Source organism: Procambarus clarkii, chromosome 27, assembly GCF_040958095.1.
Source record: "Procambarus clarkii isolate CNS0578487 chromosome 27, FALCON_Pclarkii_2.0, whole genome shotgun sequence".
NCBI classification, from domain to species: Eukaryota; Metazoa; Arthropoda; class Malacostraca; order Decapoda; family Cambaridae; genus Procambarus; species Procambarus clarkii.
The window spans coordinates 26,039,863-26,059,773 of record NC_091176.1 but is presented as its reverse complement, the minus strand read 5'-3'; the positions used below and the strand labels follow the sequence as shown (position 1 = coordinate 26,059,773).

The 19,911-nt window shown below is 44.0% G+C and overlaps 2 protein-coding genes across 2 annotated transcripts; both read left to right on the top strand.

The window, feature by feature from the left end:
* Positions 1-2,061: 2,061 nt before the first annotated feature.
* Positions 2,062-6,206, top strand: LOC123762568 (high mobility group nucleosome-binding domain-containing protein 5). The gene is made up of 3 exons (XM_045749102.2): positions 2,062-2,167; positions 3,699-3,770; positions 4,291-6,206. Exons 2-3 carry the CDS (start codon positions 3,741-3,743, stop codon positions 6,160-6,162), a joined length of 1,902 nt encoding a protein of 633 aa, XP_045605058.2. The 5' UTR covers positions 2,062-2,167; positions 3,699-3,740; the 3' UTR covers positions 6,163-6,206.
* A 5,581-nt stretch (positions 6,207-11,787) lies between these two features.
* Positions 11,788-16,363, top strand: LOC123762816 (uncharacterized). Its single transcript, XM_045749575.2, has 9 exons — positions 11,788-12,013; positions 13,095-13,221; positions 13,471-13,553; positions 13,646-13,796; positions 13,874-13,953; positions 14,491-14,577; positions 15,273-15,428; positions 15,565-15,675; positions 15,850-16,363. The coding sequence occupies exons 1-9, from the start codon at positions 11,912-11,914 to the stop codon at positions 16,117-16,119; spliced, it is 1,167 nt and encodes a 388-aa protein (XP_045605531.2). The 5' UTR covers positions 11,788-11,911; the 3' UTR covers positions 16,120-16,363.
* Positions 16,364-19,911: the final 3,548 nt, after the last annotated feature.

The following is a 19,911-nucleotide window of genomic DNA, read 5'->3' as shown; positions in this document are numbered from 1 at the left end:
TGTTGTTCTATGACTGCTTTGAGCTTCTGCGGGTCATATGCTGATTTTTTTAACTGGTAATCCTTTTATGATTATCTTTAGTCTCGAGTCTTCCCATGGAGGAGGCTGTCGAAAGTGTTGATATGGTATATCTTCCCCTTTGTTTTTAATGATCCAATTTAAGTCCACTTCTCTAGAATCTTGGCCAGATTATCCGTCCACATTCAGAGCTCCACACCCTCCCTATATAGCAACACAACGGTTGAGAGGCAGGATTACGGGCTATTCATGCCCGTGCCACCTCTCGGGTGGCTTAATCTTCATCAATCAATCAATCAACCGAGAGGCGGGACCAAAGAGCCAAAGATCAACCCCCGCAAGCACAACTAGGTAACTACAACACTCCTTCCCTCATGAAGCAAGCCACACTCCCTCCCTTCGTGCCCTCATTATACCACACGCTCCAAACTTCCCCCATAAAGATGATTCAAACGCAGGGCAGACAAATGATTGTGCGTGTGGCTGTATATAAACATGAACTGCGTCGCTTGAGACTAGTAGGCCTCCTTTAGTTTATTGTTTTCTTGTTTGTAAAAAGCGCGCGAAGACTAGTGAAGTTTCTCATCCCGTAAATTAGATTTCATCTTCTTGTGTCGCAAGTTACGTCAAGCAAAGCTTGTGCGATGGTAATAAAGATGATTTTTTCTTTAGGCATTGTTCTATCGTACGAAGCGACACTACCGGAAGCTATAAATGCTGGAAGGAGTAATCTGATACAGCACGAGGTCACCTGAACGCGTTCTAGGGCGACCTCTGGAAGGCGTGGATCTCAAGCCTTCACTCTCCGCCACCAGGAATTTTCTTTTTCTGTTCTTCTCCAACTGATGAGCCTGGCCCCTTTATGACTGACGTTACACAATGAGCAATAACCATATGTGATCCTTTCTATACACACACACACACACACACACACACACACACACACACACACACACACACATATATATGCTAACAAGCCTGAACGGTCTCCAGGCATATATGCAACTGAAAATTCACACCCCAGAAGTGACTCGAACCCATACTGCCAGAAGCAATGCAACTGATGTACAGGATCCCTTAACCACTCGACCAACACGACCGGACAAAAGAGGATGGTAGCCGAGACTAATTCCCCATCCCCCCCGCCGGCACTCTGTTGGTAATCTTGGCCATGGTATTTTATCAAATCACCTCATTCTTTGGGGCACACGTGAGGAACACAAATGCGAATTCAGTTCCATATATGCCTGGAGACCGTTCGGGCTTGTTCGCATTTGTGTTCCTCACGTGTGCCCCAAAGAATGAGGTGATTTGATAAAATACCATGCCCAAGATTACCAACAGAGTGCCGGCGGGGGGATGGGGAATTAGCCTCGGCTACCATCCTCTTTTGTCCGGTCGTGTTGGTCGAGAGGTTAAGGGATCCTGTACATCAGTTGCATTGCTTCTAGCAGTATGAGTTCGAGTCACTTCTGGGGTGTGAGTTTTCAGTTTATATATATATATATATATATATATAAGATTATTATATTATGACATTTTGTCATAAAATGCACTTTCAGGAATTAACTAGCTTACTAAATCCCCCCCCCCCCGGCAAAATTAATACCAAAGCAATATCTATCTCTATCCAAGCATGGAGACTTCACCTTCAAAAGGCCATATAATTTTAGAGAAAGTTCAATATAGAACGACAAAGTAGATAGAAAGATAAAGATAGATATGTAGGCAGATAGATAAATAGGTAGATGGGATACAGACCCAGGCAACGCCGGAAACCCGCACCTAGTAAGGTTATGGAACGCTTACACTCTGAAGCCATAAATAGTAAGACATAACTTCAGTTCAAAATCCAGATGGGAAACTCCTCATGAGAGACGAGAGCTTCGACAAGCCATAGAGATGTGGCCTTCAGGTGAATTACGCATCAAATTAGCTCTTTCTTAATATTATACCAATACGGTCGTTATGCCCCTGATGACCGTGATATGGAGGAACGTGATTGGTGGAGGTACCGGGGCAAGCAGCCAATTGCAGGGGGCGCCGGGGAGCGCGGCGTGTGCGGGAGTCAACGACAGGGGTGAGGGGCGAGGAGCTGGTCAGTGTGTGGTTCAGTGCTCAGCTCAGCGAACACCAGCTTATCTTATAGGTTAGTAATGCTCTTCTTGTTATTGTAAGTAATACCAAGAAAAAAGTTCTCTACGGGCTCACCCTAGCCCGTGCTACCCGAAACTTTTTGTTCCTGGTAGCGAATCTTGAACAACAAAAACACCAACAACAATGTAAGTGAGGAATATACAGTCTGTGGAGGTTTGGTCTACTTGTATGGGTGGGTTTTCTTGTCTTGAATGTCTTGGCAAAGAACGTAAACAAATTAGTTTGTATTCCCCGGATGTTCTGGTAAAGTTTACTTGTTTGAGAACTCCTGTAAATGTCTTAACTAAATATTTTCAATATTACTAAAACTTTGCGTATAAGTTTTCTAACTTTCACCTATAAAAAAAACTAGTTTACTTCAAACTATTTTTATAAAACGAACTTTCAGTATTAAATTAAAATACTAAATCCTATACCCTTCCCCTTAGTAAAATTAGCTCAATTTCTAAACGCTTAACTTAAATAGCTTTCTACACGCCAATGATCTTTACAACATCAGAGGCAGACACAATGCGTTCAATAATAAATTGACCATCAAACACTCGCAAGATCTCATATCAAACAACGCCTCGCAAAGATCTTTTGTCAAAATAGTTTGCATTAAAAAAGTACTAACGATTGCGGTCTTTGCCACGTGAATAAGCTATGATCACGTGCGGCTTATGGCCAGACACTCTACCTCCCTCTTCACGCAGGTTAAGGAATTTCCTTAAAAAATTTTAAGGATTCAAATTAATCCTGGTTGCTACATTCATTAACATGGCAATGAATTTTACCGTTATCATAAACTATAGCTCCCTACACTAAATTCCCCCTCTAAAAATTCTTAACACCCATAACTTTGTTGGTGCTTTAAAGTTGTTGGTAAATTTTTGATACACGCTTAGACTTGAAGATTGTCTTCAAACCTGCATAAGATGCGAAGTGTTACGTAAAAGGAAAGTAACAATCCTCTAGTAACGGGTGGTCTCTGAAAGATGCTTATCAGAGCTGCTTGAGTTGGCAGAAAAAAGCTACACGCTTTTCTTTTGAGCCAAGGATATCCATTAAATTCTACACAATACATTAACACTCTTAAATTACGGAGTTTTAGTTCCCGGTATATTCTACCCTAATTGCCAGAAAATTCACTATGTAATTTGGTCATGGTTACCATAAGACTTTAAAAAAAAAAAACAAAAAAAAAACTTGCTCTGATCATTTTTCTTAACTGGTTAAGTATCTTGAACCTGTTAAATTATTGTAATACTTTAGATCATAACCTTCAAGGTAGTTAGCAATACTAATGGCTTGCCTACATAAATTTGTCTAACTTAAGTCTTCTTTAAAGACTGAAGATACTGTTATTCCAAAACTACCTAAAAGCATACTGGTAAAACTACCTGCCAAGGCATAATTCTTGCATGGCTTTAAATAATGCAGTCTTTATTTCTCTTGATACTTCATAATGGATTATGCTGGATAGTATACTTGTTGAATATTACGTACATCAAAGTTGATGCCTGTTATTTCCTCTTGTGCAGGTAACTTCTCTTACACGGTTGAACCATCAGACTTCTGGCATCATGATCTCTCCCAGTTCAATGCCCGCTCAGGTAAGAAATGTACCCGAAAACGTCCTGATATTAATGCTTGGCATATTAAAATGCTAATCGATATGGTTTAACTACATTAGGGAGGGGAAGGAGGGATTTAACTTAAAAGCAAGAGACTTGCTTTTTAAGCAATCTCTACAGGTAAATTGTCTAAACTTGAGGGAGCCTAGGAAGTATCTGAAATGGGGATTGGTTTTATAAAATGCAAATGTCGTCCATATACTTAAAAAAATTTGGTCGCCAGAACCTGGCAGGCAATCGTTGCTGATGAAATATTAATCTAGACACTAAAATTTCTAAGTAAACGCAAGTAGAATACAAAATTTTCATAAATTACTAAATTTAAGATTCTTCTGCTTTCAAACTATAACAGACACGTGGTTCTCTTAATTTTGTAGGTACTTGGTTATAACTTTCTAATTGCCTTGTTCTAAAAGTTTCTGCTTCATACTACTGAACATGCCGTAAAATTTAGATTAGTATATTCGCTAAATAATCCAGAGTAATATGCTTTTTTCAGCAATCTGAGGCTCCATCAGAAAGCCTGGAGCACCACTCGCCCAAAACTGAGGAAGTTGCTCAGATTAACGACCAGTCTGGAGATCTTGCAGCACGTGTGACGGAGCTACCTTCTGATGCCACCAACTTGACTGAAAACAAAGAGGTTGATAAGAAAGATGCTACAGATGAGGCAAAGGAAGATGCAGTTCCAACCTGCAAGGAAGACCCTGCAACCACAGATGGGGCAGAGAAATGCAAGGAGGAATCTGTAGCCTCGGATGGTGCCAAGGAATCTGCAGCCACAGATGGTGCCGAGAAATGCAAGGAAGAATCTGCAGCCACAGATGGTGCCAAGGAATCTGCAGCTACAGATGGGGCCGAGAAATGCAAGGAGGACTCTGCAGCCACAGATGGGGCCGAGAAATGCAAGGAGGAATCTGCAGCCATAGATGGTGCCGAGAAATGCAAGGAGGAATCTGCAGCCACAGATGGTGCCAAGGAATCTGCAGCCACAGATGGTGCCGAGAAATGCAAGGAAGAATCTGCAGCCACAGATGGTGCCAAGGAATCTGCAGCCACAGATGGTGCCAAGGAATCTGCAGCTACAGATGGGGCCGAGAAATGCAAGGAGGACTCTGCAGCCACAGATGGGGCCGAGAAATGCAAGGAGGAATCTGCAGCCACAGATGGTGCCGAGAAATGCAAGGAGGAATCTGCAGCCACAGATGGTTCCAAGGAATCTGCCGCCACAGATGGTGCCGAGAAATGCAAGGAAGAATCTGCAGCCACAGATGGTGCCAAGGAATCTGCAGCCACAGATGGTGCCAAGGAATCTGCAGCTACAGATGGGGCCGAGAAATGCAAGGAGGAATCTGCAGCCACAGATGGTGCCGAGAAATGCAAGGAGGAATCTGCAGCCACAGATGGTGCCAAGGAATCTGCAGCCACAGATGGTGCCGAGAAATGCAAGGAGGCATCTGCAGCCACAGATGGTGCCAAGGAATCTGTAGCCACAGATGGTGCCGAGAAATGCAAGGAGGAATCTGCAGCCACAGATGGTGCCGAGAAATGCAAGGAGGAATCTGCAGCCACAGATGGTGCCGAGAAATGCAAGGAGGAATCTGCAGCCACAGATGGTGCCAAGGAATCTGCAGCCACAGATGGTGCCAAGGAATCTGCAGCCACAGATGGTGCCAAGGAACCTGCAGCCACAGATGGGGCCGAGAAATGCAAGGAGGAATCTGTAGCCACAGATGGGGCCGAGAAATGCAAGGAGGAATCTGCAGCCACAGATGGTGCCAAGGAATCTGCAGCCACAGATGGTGCCAAGGAATCTGCAGCCACAGATGGTGCCAAGGAATCTGCAGCCACAGATGGTGCCAAGGAATCTGCAGCCACAGATGGTGCCAAGGAATCTGCAGCCACAGATGGTGCCAAGGAATCTGCAGCCACAGATGGTGCCAAGGAATCTGCAGCCACAGATGGTGCCAAGGAATCTGCAGCCACAGATGGTGCCAAGGAATCTGCAGCCACAGATGGGGCCGAGAAATGCAAGGAGGAATCTGCAGCCACAGATGGGGCCGAGGAATCTGCAGCCACAGATGGGGCCGAGAAATGCAAGGAGGAATCTGCAGCCACAGATGGGGCCGAGAAATGCAAGGAGGAATCTGCAGCCACAGATGGGGCCGAGAAATGCAAGGAAGCTGTTGCTGACGTAGAGACCGCTGAGGAATGCAAGGAGGATTGTGTATCCACAGATAAGACGAAGGAAGCGGCAGTTGAGACGGGAAAGGATGATGCTGGGGCAGCAATACAGATTTTGGTGACGGAAGTTGACGAAAAAGAGACTCTACAAATGAACGGCCTTCACGATAAGGAGAAAACTGAGTAGTATTTAATTCACACGTTATTTATGTTAATAAATCTGCAAGCTTTCTCTGAATTTTATTAAGCCTATCAGTGGCTCTGATAATAAATATGAATCTAAACCCTGTAATCTTAAATACTGAACCACAAACTTAACTCTTGGCCGCGATCTTATTACGGCAACATTTCTTTCGTGCCTTTAAAGCTGTGTTGTAGGCTATTGATAACGTAGAAATAATGCCTACAGTATTATACTTAATGCAAATGTTATGCACTTAAACTGGACGTCCATGCATAAAAAAAAAAAAAAAAAAAAAAAAAAAAAATTTAAAGATTACCGCTAACTGTAGTAAAGGGTTTACATAATCTGGTAACTTGGGTCTGGAACTTTGCACGTCCAGTAACTGTTTCAGAAAAAATCTCTTGCGTAAATAAATTAACAGTACTATAATATGGTTTTGTTTACTACTAATTCCTGGCTGAAATAAAATGTTCCTTTTTAGAACTCTAACGGAATCAAACTATTACCACTAAATTAAGGTGAAACAAAACTACTAAAGTCGACTAATCTTGGTGAAAGTGTAGAGGCTGTAAAAATCTCGTAGCCAGTATTTGGATACAAAACACTAGTAACGGTATGAAGCAAAAATAAAGCCGGCGTCCAGAAATAAGACACGCTCCGACAATCCAACTAGATAGTTTCAAAACAGACCTGTTTATAACAAAGTAGCAGCAAACAAAGCTGCTACTTTGACCCTCGACTATTACCCTCCCCCCCCCCCCCGTCTGTGGTACGGTTGAGCCCCAAGCCCCCCCCCCCAGTGGTGAGCTCGTCCCCTAGAGACTCCCTCTCATTGTAACTATTACGAATTTCCCCCTTTTACGGAAAGTTCTCTGCCCCCCCCCCCCCCTCCCATATACGCTCCAGCGCGATTCTTTCCCGTGCTAATACGTTTTATGCCTTGTTTGGTTCTGCTACATGGACCAAATACTTTGATCTCGACAATCTGGATTGTAAGCTTCCTGACGATTTCTTCCTCCATAAACACCCGTTGATTCGGTGGATGCCTTACTTTTAACCCCACCCGTTTTGGTACACTTGTCGCTGCTGAGGATGCAGCTATCCGCTTAACTGCATTGTCCAGCGTTGGGGAGACCCCTGTTAGGCTCTCTAAAAATGCCCAGTTAAATGCCAGTATTGGCAGTTTTTCTCCCGCACTGTTATCCACCCACCGGGTCCTCCTCCACAGCTAGTGGCGGGAAATCTTCCTCACTAAAGTTCAAAGGAGCGACAACATCCGCCGAAACAGCAGCCAGGAGGCCCAACAAACCGCAGCGAAAACAGGTGTAGCTGACGTGCGTAGTACACACGGACGTAATAACACATGAGCCGCACAGAGGACGGGATGTCCGACCACACCCGCATCCCCAGAGTGCGAAAATTAGTTTGAACGCCCTGAAGTTTCCCAGAGGAAAGCAAATTCAATCTGACATTTACGACAGTGCCATACCGCCCGAAATACCTCCACAGCAGCTCCTCCGGGAACTCGAGGGGCACACTGACGAACGTAAGGGCACCACTCCGGTCACATAACTACCGTACCAGCAGCGGAAATGACCGCCCCTCAACGGCGCAAGAAAACCCTGTAATCCTCCTCTGCAGCAAACTTTACTATAGCTCGATGAGAAGACCCCCAACTCCACTCCATAGATCGCAGCTACATCAACTCGCAGCATGTCACACAACACCAGCTCCACCGCCGGATAATCAGCCTGGCCAGTAAACTCCAGGCCCATTGAATGAGCCCACAAAACAGGGGGGAGGGAACAACCCATCACTCAGGCTACGTCAGCACACCACTTGCGGTCTGCCAACTACCCTGGGCAAGCAAGAACTCCATGAGTACAGTTGCGGACGGGCAGCCACACTAGTAATGCTCGCTAGGCTAATTAAATACAATTATAATAATCAATCTGACCTCAGGCCAAGCTAGTTAAAGCTGCAGCCAAACTCCCAAGACTCATAAATTTTAACATTGTGAATGTTAAAATTTTAACATACTGTGTATGTTACCTAGCAGTTGAAGTGGTCATGATTGATATGTTGCAGGAGGATGTTTCGTCTGTGTGCGGCGTTCAACTTTTATACCGGCATCGAGTTGTTGTGAAATTCTGCTCCACGGCTGTGTATCATGACTTTGTGAACCACTATGACGGGAGGACGTTTACTCTGCCTGAGGGGTGGTGGTTCGGTGGAAGTGTCGGACATGTGCAGTGAGACTACCTATGTGGCGGTTCATGGTGCTCCCTTTGAGTTCCCAGACTCTCTTCTCCAGCGTCACTTTACCCGGTATGGGCGGGGGCTTGAGTGTCCAGATGAATGCAGTCTCCTCCGGGCGGTGGAAGGGTATGCCGAATGGGACCTGCACTCTGGTGCTGCGCTTGAAGGATCCCCATGTCTTCATCTCTCCTGCTTCTGGGCTTCATGGTACATGTATTCTATGGGGGTCAGTCTCGGACTTGTTTCAGGTGCGGGCCATCAGGCTGCGGGTTGTGATGCGAGCCGGGTCAGGCCTGTGAACCTCTTCAGGGAGGAGGACTTTCTCCCATTGGCGGTCGCGGACCTGTTGGAAGGTGCTGCTGTAGTGAGTGATACTTCCCAGTCGTCTGGTGCCCCGTTGCCGGTCTCTGATGCCAGCCTCGATGTGTCTGTGGGTGTCCGGGTGGTAATTAGTGCATCCCCGGCTCCCGCACCTCGGCTACCCCTGCCTGCCTCGTCTCCAGTTGTCTCCTGTGGTGTGTGGTCTCGTGCACCTGGACGTGGAGGCTGCACCCCGGCCTGTACAGTCTCCGGCAGCTGTGTCTTTGGCCCGTGTCGACGTGCATGCTGTGATGTCTCCCGCGGTGTGTGGTCCTGTTCCCCAGGTTGAAAAGGCTGTGATGTTGAGTGATCGTGCGCTGCGTAGAGTTGTGTGGTCGACCAGAGGTTCTGCTACGGTGCCTCCTGACGGGGGTGATAGTTACGACGACTTGCGACCTCTGTCCAAGCGTTCACGGCAAGCTTTGAGTCTGTCTCCGCCTCGTGGTGAGGCCTGGGTCGACGTCCGGGATTTTTGGGACTCTGGAAGTTCGTATTCTTTGGATGACGATGTGGGCGACGATGTTAGAGTGCCTGTGGCTCCTGTGGGCCGAGTTGCAGCGGTGATAGGTCATGTGGTGGGGTTGTCGCCTGGTCCTGTATCTTCTCCGGCTGCCTCTGCATCCCCGGTTGCTGGTTCCCCAAGATGGGAGGTTGTGGCACCGGCCGAGGTTGCGGGAGAGGGTGGGGACTTGGTGCTGGTTCTTAAGAAAGATTCTGTTCCGGCGGCCCCCGTGCCTCTGGCGTCCATGTCTGTGCCTTCCGCGCCTCTGCCATCGGTGTTGCTGACCGTTGCACGGCTGCCGTCTGCTCAGCCGTCCTTTGTTGCTCCGCCCCCTATGGTGTCGGCCCCTGCACCATCGCCCTCTGTGATTGTGTCCCCTGCGACTCTGCCTGCTGTGTTGCCGCCTTGTATCCGGCCGGCTCCTGCGCTTTAGTCCCATGTGGTTCCACCGTCTGTACCGAAGAGCTCTGTGCGGTGTCTTCCTGTGACTTCTACCCCCGTGGTGGTGGGCGCCGCACTGGATGTTCCTAACTTCATGTATCGACTGCGAGGATCACGTAGTCACGTTAACGCGTCTGCGGAATTATGGGCTCGGTGGGATGCCTATAGGAAGAAGTACCTGCGGCGTCTATATCCGGATAAATAAGAGGATGATTAACTGTGTGTGTGGTTCTTGTTTTGTGTTGCTTTATTTCTTTATTTGTTTTGTTGTACTGTAAGCTAGGGGGTTATTTTTTCATGTGTTTCTTGCCTGGTTCTTATTGGACTATAGTGCTCTGGTGTTTTTTCTTTTCTGACTGTATTTCATTGCTACCTATGTTTATGTTACTGTTTTGTGTTTTGTACGACTTTTGTTTGTGTGTTTTCCTGTTCTAACGTTTGTTCTTGTGTTTCTTGCCTTGACAATGTGATTGATGATGTTTTTATATTGTTGTATTTGTGTTTTCCCAAATAAAAAGAAAAAACTAGGCATGGGGAGAGGTAGGTATCCCTAAGCACACATATTTCCCTAACAACACAAACTAAAATATATAAAATAATGGTTAGATGGCAATCTCATCCCACAAGAGTTAAGATGATAAAAATAATAATGGGTTAGTACAATGGAAAAAAATGTATTTGTTTTTCTTGTATATGACACATCACACAAAGGGCAGATAGCTAGGTGTAGGTTAGGATAGGTTAGGCATTCTGTTTGCTACAATCTGTCCTCGACTCAAGCTCATTACATCCAGCGGTCGACCCCACAAACGCATTCATAAATTTTTACATGCTGTTCATTCAAAACGGGAATTTTCTCAAGTATAAATTATTATAATATATTAGCATATTGTGCATATATAGGAATAGGTTAGGTTAGGTTAGGTGTTTAGGTTCTGTTGGCGATTATTTGTATTTGTAGTACGTGGGTGAAGCATTTATAGCGTTGTGATTCGAACAAAATTCGTCAGTGAAGCACTTGTTCCGGATATGTTCGAACGTTAGCAGTTGTGAGTCGTGTGTAAACCGCTTTTCATTCATAAACAGGGGGTTTGGCGGGTGCATGGAATCACTTTTGGATCTTTGTTTGGAGGACGGGCTGGTTTATGAATGAAAAGCGGTTTACACACGACTCACAACTGCTGACGTTCGAACATATCCGGAACAAGTGCTTCACTGACGAATTTTGTTCGAATCACAACGCTATAAATGCTTCACTCACGTACTACAAATACAAATGATCGCCAACAGAACCTAAACACCTAACCTAACCTATCCTATGCCTATATATACACAATATGCTAATATATTATAATATTAATTTATACTTGAGAAAATTCCCGTTTTGAATGAACAGCATGTTAAAATATACTAATGCGTCTGTGGGGTCGACCGCTGAATGTAATGGACTTGAGTCGAGGACGGGTTGTTTATTGAGACAAGAAAGAAAAACATCTCAAAGGGATAGAGTAGCTTAGGCTATTTCTACCCCCTCTACTTCAAGTCCCTTAAGGGACGCACAAATTCAGTGAGTACAAATACACAAATCACAGTACAAGAATCCCATTTAACATTGCAGGTTAATATTGTAAGCACCGCATTTTGATCGAACCACAACGCTGTAAATGCTTCACCCACGTACTAAAAATACAAATAATCGCCAACAGAACCTAAACACTTAACCTATTCCTATATATGCACAATATGCTAATATATTAATTTATATTTGAGAACATTTCCGTTTTGGATGAACAGCATGTAAAAAATTATGCATGCGTCTGTGGGGTCGACCACTGGATGTAATGGACTTGAGTTGAGGATGAGTTGGGGGACGGGTTGATTACCAGAACCCTCAAGCTTGCTATTGCTTACTGTTTGTTGGCTATATGAAATAAATACTTTCTAGTGTGACAATTTCGAACCAACTGTCTTATTTAATAAATTTCCCACTTCAAAGTGCCGGGTCCGTTTTCAGTACACCACTACGATCATTGGGTGTCAGAGGTGGCCGTGACACCGAGGCATGTGATTGGTTGAGCTACCAAAGACGGCAACCAATGATCGTGGCAGCTCGGAGAGGGATGTTGACGAGTTTTATTGACAGTCAACGTTAGCAGCAAGTGGGAAGAATGAAGTCAGTGAGTGGCTACGATGGCGCCTGTACCAGATACACATGTTGAGGAATCGATAGTACCAAGGTGTTTCTTCCAGGAGGTCCATGAGCTTCCGATTGTAGCTTCTGCTGCAGAGAAGGCAAGTTAAAAAAAATATTCATAGAAAGACCGTAGTGGCGATTGCTTTGGCACTTGTCTCTAAACGTATTAAGTATTTAATGTTTGCTTAATTGTACGAGTCTTGAGACCTTTTGATAGGAAAATCCCGGCCACAGGATGGCAAATATAAAAGTTTCAGAATTTGAACTTTAATATATTTATTAACTTTGCATTAGGTGTAATGTGTAATCACCTAAGTGTCTGGGTCTCTTATTCTCGGCAATAGTTTCAGAGTATGTGCTTATGGCAGTGTTAGACAAAACTCATTTACCGTGAGGTGCCTGTATTTGCGAGTTCCTACTTAGTCTGTTACAATCTTAAGTTTCTCCTGTCGTAATATGTAAATGGTAGGAGATGGCTGTCCATGTAACATCATTCCGGTGTAGATGCTCGCAGGGAATTTCGGCAGTTTGCCAGTGTATAGCAGTGTTGTGCTGACGTGTATTCCATACCGGCCTATATGCATTGCAAAGCCTTAATTTTCCACGGCAAGGCTCTGTAACTTGTTACTTTAGTTTTATCATGTATAAATTGCTAGGGTTGAAAGTATTGACTGTTAAGTGGTCTTGCCTTATGCAGCCTCTCACTTGGTCTTTTTTGCCCCTCTTTTTTTTTTTTTTTTTTTTTTTTTATTATTGAGGCCAGATTCAGGAAAGCACTAACAAACGTGTACATTTTTCCTCAATCTTTGACGGCTTTGATTACATCTCTTAAACGGGTTTTAAAATGAATTTCTCATTAAACTGTTCATAAACAACCTCCTGGTACTTCGGAACTTAAACTGTTTAATTGGAAAAAAGCCGCCAAAAATTAAGATGTACAGGTTCGTAAGTGCTTGCGTGAATCTGGCCCCTGGTCTCAACTTGTTTGGAGAATTAAGGCATATGTATTGAGACTTGCAGGCGATAGTTGGCATGTTCTTGTTTAGTTACAAAGATAAAGTAACATGTAGAGTCTCAATACTCTTGCATGTAAATTATAAGATTTTTCGCAGATTCTAAAGTACTGCATATACTTGGCCCTCCTTCAGTAATCCTTGATTCTGGGAAAATTCCCGCCAGGTGACGAAGACCCACAACTCGCTGTGTAAGTTTGTCCCTCTATACCAGCGCGTCTCCTCGGCCGCCCTCTCCACCACCCGCTCCCTCGCTCACAGGGCCAGCGAGTACACGCTAGTGAAAGCCTCGGGTATGTAGGATAAGCTGGGCTAGTTAGAGGTATAGAGCGAAGCTTGAATGATGGAACCTTTTTTATGCTTGCACTTCAGTTTATTGGATGGCTACATACCCTCCACAGCTTGGCAGTCTGATAATTAATACTGTGTATTTAAAATGATTCTACGTATAATGTACAGCTTGGCTCGCACAGGTTAGGTTAGCCTTAACCTTTTAGTAAAGGTCGACTTGAGCTGTATTTAACAAGACTTCTACTTTTCAGTTCACAAAGTAGAAGGATTAGGGCTGAAAGCTGTGACTACTCTGAAAAATTCTTGCCCCATTGTAAAGGAACCCACTGAAAAGGTAAGCATTTAATCTGATGGTAAGCATTTAATCTGATGGTTAAGGAACGGTTTTATTAATGGCAGAAATTAACATGAATCGACCTGTTGCAGGTGGTAGAGGAAGTTGGCACCAAAGTGCGTCAACGTGTACGGCTAGGACGCTCTCGCATAGCTACCTACTTAGTTTTCCAGACCTCGTGCAGGGTAACAGAAGCTCTCGTAACCACTGCAGAGAGGGCCTGCGCTGCCTTAATTCGTAAAGGTTTGTATTAGACTTCTCTAGTACCGGGAGGGGATAATTTCGCCATAATTTTCAATTAATTCTAACTTTCTTTCTAGAAGCGCAAGTGTGGACGCTACTTGTACCGCTGGCTCAGCAGCTAAAGTGCTTGTCTCCCACACAGCCTTTAAATTCTGTTGTGAGTAGCCTTTAATTTCAGTTATTGGTGAACCTAACGTAGCCTGCTACGCTCGGCGCTTTCTCCCCCACCACCCATTCCACCTGTTTAGTCTACTTCCCCTTCAAACGCAGCCCCGCCCCCCTCTTTTTCCTGTCTTGTATTCTTTCACTAAACAATCGGTTTGACCTTGGCATGCTTGACATTGGAGAAGCAAGGTAGTCTAAACCTTCGCATACTAGTTTCTCTCTCTCGAACTAAGAATGTTTGGGGGGGGGGGAAACTTTGGAGGAAGTATTGTGCTACTATGGGTGAAAGTGATTAGGAAAGTTCTTTTTAAAGATGTCTGCTCTTGTATTGCTCTAATTTTTAACTTGGCTGGTGGGCATATTAAACTATAAGTTACCTACTTTTGAATTTAGGCAATTTCAGACCAGCAAACTTCGTCCCTATTACCAAAAGACTGTTTCCTCCTGCGAAGGCAGAAAAGGCTAGGCCAAAGCGCTCTGTTAAAGCTATAGTGCCCCTTTGTAAGAGTCTAACTTGCAACTCTTGCAGGAGCGGCACCTACGGAACTACAGGCGGTCGTTGCGAGCTTGGCGCCGTTCTGGTACCGTCGTCCCTTCGGGCTTGCACAACCTTAAGGTGGATATAAAACATTATTGGTAAACATAGAAATGTGCAGCTCGTGGCCTGAGCACAGTAACTAGTCTTAAATGCAGTATTTAATCACTTGCCAAACTCCTTCCTACATTTTCTTGCTTTCTCTTGCATGCTTAATTTAGAAACTGTACTTGTGGTAGATCTCGATCCCATTTATAATGAAGACTTGTACTGAATTTTGTAACTAGCTCAAAAGGTTTTAACTTGGTTAGCTAAATGAATTGTAGGGTTCTGTTAGAGCCCATTATGTGCCTCTAGCCCTTTCCACTACTGCCAACAAAATGGGTATGGGGTACATAATAAAGGAACTAAACTAACTCTTGCATACATCTGAAGTTCACCTAACTTAAACGTAGTTTTGTAAAACCCCCTCCCCTCATACTGTTCCATATTTTGACTATGGAGTAGTCTAATTATGGTGCTAAAAACACTTTGTAAACGTAATACTGTCATTGAAGATAAAACTTCGCGAATTTGTAGAAAGTTGACTGACACACAGTTTACTAAAATTAAAGCATAAATAGCAGTTTGCAGCAATATTAAGATGAAATGCTTAATGTGCATAAAATTAGTAAAAAAAATTAACCTAGCTTTAGACCTAAAATTAAACCTTGTTAGTTATGTATAAAACTGGAAACTATAATGCTGGTCAGAATATTAATTAACAGTAACTTTAGGTTAAACGACGCAAGGCCGGCTTCTTGGCGTGGTTCTGGGCCCCCACACAGCCGGCGGCGTTGGAAAGTTGCGTGCCTCGGGATTCGGCTAAAACTAGACCCCGGAAGAAAAAGTCGCTACCAATGTCTTCTCCCAATAAGGATAAACTTTCAGAGGTTGGTTGGTGGGCGATGCATCAGGAATGGTATCTGAAATTGCCTGATGTACGGTAAACAGAAGAAATTTGGGAGATACATATTTAAGTGTAGGACTTACATTATACTTTGTCTATATAAAATATGAATTTTCTAGGGAGAAGAGAGGAAGCTACCTCAAAGAAAATCTGAAGATAAAACAATGACTTACCACGACCTCCTCAACGACTTGTTAGACTACTGCTCCGATGAAGATTCGGACTACTCGGTGAGTGAGGCACATTTATTCTAGACTCTTGTCATAATTAAGAGTATGGCCTTGCTACATGGCAACTTGACGAGGGGTAACGATTTCAACTTCAGAGTTGAAATCGTTTAGTCTAGTTTAGTTTTATTTCAATTCTAGTTTATCTGCTTTACTAAAATATTAAATTTCTACCAGCCCAAGGAGACTTCAACAGACAGTTTGGCGTACCGCTCGACTGAAAGTGAAGAATGTGAAGTTTCTTTAACGGAAGACTTCAAGAAATCTGCAGTGGATGGGGGAAAGAACACTGTAGAAAACTTGAATGCCACCGCGGAGGAATCTAACGTCGGTCAGATAAAGATCATAGTGACCGATCACGAGGCCGAAGGGTCACAACAACAACAAGAGGAGCAAGAGCAGCAGCGCGATGGTGTAGGAAAATGTGTTGATGGCAACACAAACTGATATTTGCAAGGTCTTAGTTTGAATTGATGTTCGTATTCTAATTTATTAAGTGCATGCAGGTCTCTTTATCTAAATTAGTTGGCAAATTGCAATTTGCTGATAACTAGCAAAATTGACTTGGTAGTGCCTTAATTTGTAAAGGTTTAAATTGAATTGGGAATAGAAATGTAGTAATTTATGCCTCTTAAACATGTTGGTTATATACCAGAATTTTAATGATTATGGAATTAAATGTTGCATTTTTTTAATACTTTCATAAACACCCTGAGGGTTGAGAAGGAAGTAGTGCATTAGTTCACATACAGCTCTAGAAAATATAAGTGTCCTCGTGGCCGTCGCCTTCCACAATATTGACCATAGGATCGGATTAATGGCTACTTTGCAGGTGGTTTAAAGTGGCTGGTCTAGTTTCCAATAAAGTAATATGCTTCTCAAAAGCCAGACATGTATAAATTATATATATGATATATATATATATATAATTATGATATGATATATGATTATATATAATGATATATGGTATATGATATATCAAGAGGATAAATTATAAAAATGTTGTAGATTCCTTCTCGCCTTGGCCTGTAAAAAAATATAATTGACATCCTTGCCGAGATTGCAGTAAATAGTATTGAACGGAATCTTATCAAATAGGTCCCTAAAGTGTCATTAGACGAGAACTCTTAAATGAATTTGGAAAAAAAAGTAAAATGGCGCAAACTGGAACTAGCAGGTCCATTGTTTATCACAATGAAATGTGTGAAGTAAAACATGTATGGGGAAGTAACAATCGGCAGAATAAGACGTTGCCACGGCTCGAATAAGATTTGGCTAAAAGTATCTTTGGCAGTTCGTCTTGTATAGGGATTTAGTGTGTGGACACACACTAAACATTATCATGGAATGTAGAAAATTTGAGCCATTTAGAGATGAATGTAAGCTCACGCTGTATATGGCAACCTATCCTATTACAAAGGATAAAATGCCTGAAATTCTTGCACTGCTCATATTTAAATTACCCCCCCCCCCACTCCCTGTCTGGCCCATTGTCGCCGTGAAGGGGGGGTTTAGTGAGTGGCTGCCGGAGTGTGATGCTCCTTAAGTCCTGTCCTTTTGTGGCCTTGTGCTCCTGCTGCTGTCCTCTCTAATTCTGCTGGACAACTTTTCCTTTTTTTTTCTACCCCCCTCCCCTTCTCTCTTCTCGTTGTCATATCCCGCTGACCTTGTGCCTGTTTTGATTTCAGTCTCCGTGGTGTAGTGGTAAGACACTCGCCTGGCGTTCCGCGAGCGCTATGTCATGGGTCCGTATCCTGGCCGGGGAGGATTTACTGGGCGCAAATCCTTAACTGTAGCCTCTGTTTAACGCAACGGTAAAATGTGTACTTGGATGGAAAAAAAGATTCTTCGCGGCAGGGGATCGTATTCCAGGGACCTGCCCGAAACGCTACGCGTACTAGTGGCTGTACAAGAATGTAACAACTCTTGTATATGTCTCTAAAAAAAAAAAAAAAAAAAAAAAAAAAAAAAAAAAAAAAAATCATTCTTTTGGCCTTTTGACACCTGGGTGTTTGAAGAGGCATACTCTTGCACCCGTAGAACTGTAGTACCCAACGTCTCGAGCAAGGGGAACCTTTTATTGTCAATCCCCCTTTCGTCAAAGAATCTGATCTTGACAGACTGACGGTTCTTAAGGTGGCGTTTGTGGGGCGTATACTCACGATGCACCCCGGGGGGAGTCCCTGCCAAGCTTGGCAACATGTCTCTTGTTGGGTGTTCAGCTGCTTCCAAGTGTGGTGGGTGTGGGGGGGGGGGGGTATATTCGTGAATGAACGTCTTACTTCTCGTCTGTTGCAATCTGTTCCTCCTTTTTTACCTTCTCAGGCTCGTGGGGTGGGAGACCAAGCTCCCGAGTCGGACTGTTGGAAGACTGTAGCCCCCGCTCCATTGGGCCCCGACCTTGCTCCTTCTTTGACCCTCCTGACTACTCCCCTCGGCTCCCCTCCTTCCTCTGTGGTTGGGTCGAGCCCCAAGCCCCCAGTGATGACCACCTCGTACCCTGGCACGGCTCGGTCTCTAGTTGACTACTGTGCCTTTTAACCCCCCCCCCCCTCTCTGGGGGTTCTCAACGCCGTCCTCGCCTCGGCCGCACTTGCAGAATGTTTGGTAATGTTTATTGTTTGTGATGTGTGTATATGTATGTATTAACACGATGTACTGAACGGGGTGAGAATAGCTTGAGCTACCTCATCCATTACATAGCCTTCCCGGTTTGGTGCCTTCTTTTGATAATTGCTTACCTCATCCATTTGTGTGTTTTTTACATCAATAAACTTATTTCAATTTCAATTCGAATACAACGTTGTCAAAATTTCAAAGCAATTGGTAAAGAGGTTTTCGAACATTTCCCTAGCATGAAAAATTAAAAAAAAAAAAAAAAAAAAACTTTTTTCCCATCACCGACGTGACGTCTATATATTATGTTTATAAAAACCCGCTCGGGTGAAAATGAAACGTTGTGTGAAAATTTCAAAGCAATTGGTGAACTTTCGGATATTAGCAATTTTGAACAAACTAACTTTTACATTTTTATTCATATAGATGTGCGAAGGGCACAATACCTGCCCGAATAGCCACTGCTCTATTCCAGATTCTTATCACACTGTCGTGGGTTTTCCCTTTCCTCCAATGCCAGCTCCGACTTGTAATTGATGCTGTATCGTCCTGGGCCACTAATCATGACTTCCGGTTTTCTAAAACTTGCTAATTTTCATTTGGAAGGTTGTTGTTCGTCCCCCCCCCCCCCCCCTTTCCAATTGTTGCTATATGGTAGTCCCCTTCTGTATAGCTACTGCGGAACTTTCAAGGTTGATCTTTTACACTCGTTTGGTTTTGATCTTACCTCAGTCGAATACCCTAAGGCCCTTGCATTACTTTAGTCTTGTCCCGTGCTTCCTGGGAAGCTGATAGATGCACTCCTTTCATGCTGTCTAAAGTAGATTTATGGCTGCCCTGCCTCTCCTTTGACCCTTTGCCGTCCAGATGCTCACCATGCTGGGTTGTGCCGCTGCTCTGGTGCCTTTCATTTGTCCCTTACCCAGAGCTTGTGTTGAAACTGGCATCTTGCTGCTACAGGATCGTCGGGATTGTGAATGCCTTTGCTACCTCTCATTCCCCTGCATCACCCTCATTCTCAAATTGCAGAGCTTTGGTTGTGGCCCCTCTGCTAGGCTTTGTTCCCCTTTTACCACCATCCTTTTTCTATAAGGATGTCTTGCTTAAAAGCCTTCCTTTTTGGCATGTTTGTACTTTCTCATGTCATTCCATCTGTAAAAGCAGTACAAAGCAGAACAGCAACAGTTGGCGACGCCCTCAGCTGTTCCGACTAGTTGGTTATACAGTGAAAATTCTTACCTCGGTCGGGGGTAACCCAGGGCTAGGTCATCTCCGGTGAACGGCGAGGTCACGCGGTTCAGGAATGATGCAGCCATAGTAATCCATGAGGATTACCTCTTCCACACCAAGCGAGGCAGAGGATTTTGCAAGCCCTGTTCGGCTGTACATAATGGTGAATTCAAATGAAGGAAAACTGTGGGGACAGTGGGGTGTGATAGATTCTGGGACAAAAAAGTACCTCGGTAGTGGAATTTACTGTGGTAGCAAGTACAGCTCTCCTGTACCCAGCACCGGACATTTGCTTCAGTCTGTTAAGAAACAGGAAATGTGTTTTAAGTGATAGTAATTTTTTTTAGTGTCATTTGCTTGTGCATTAATGGTACCTGCCGACGTGATACTGGG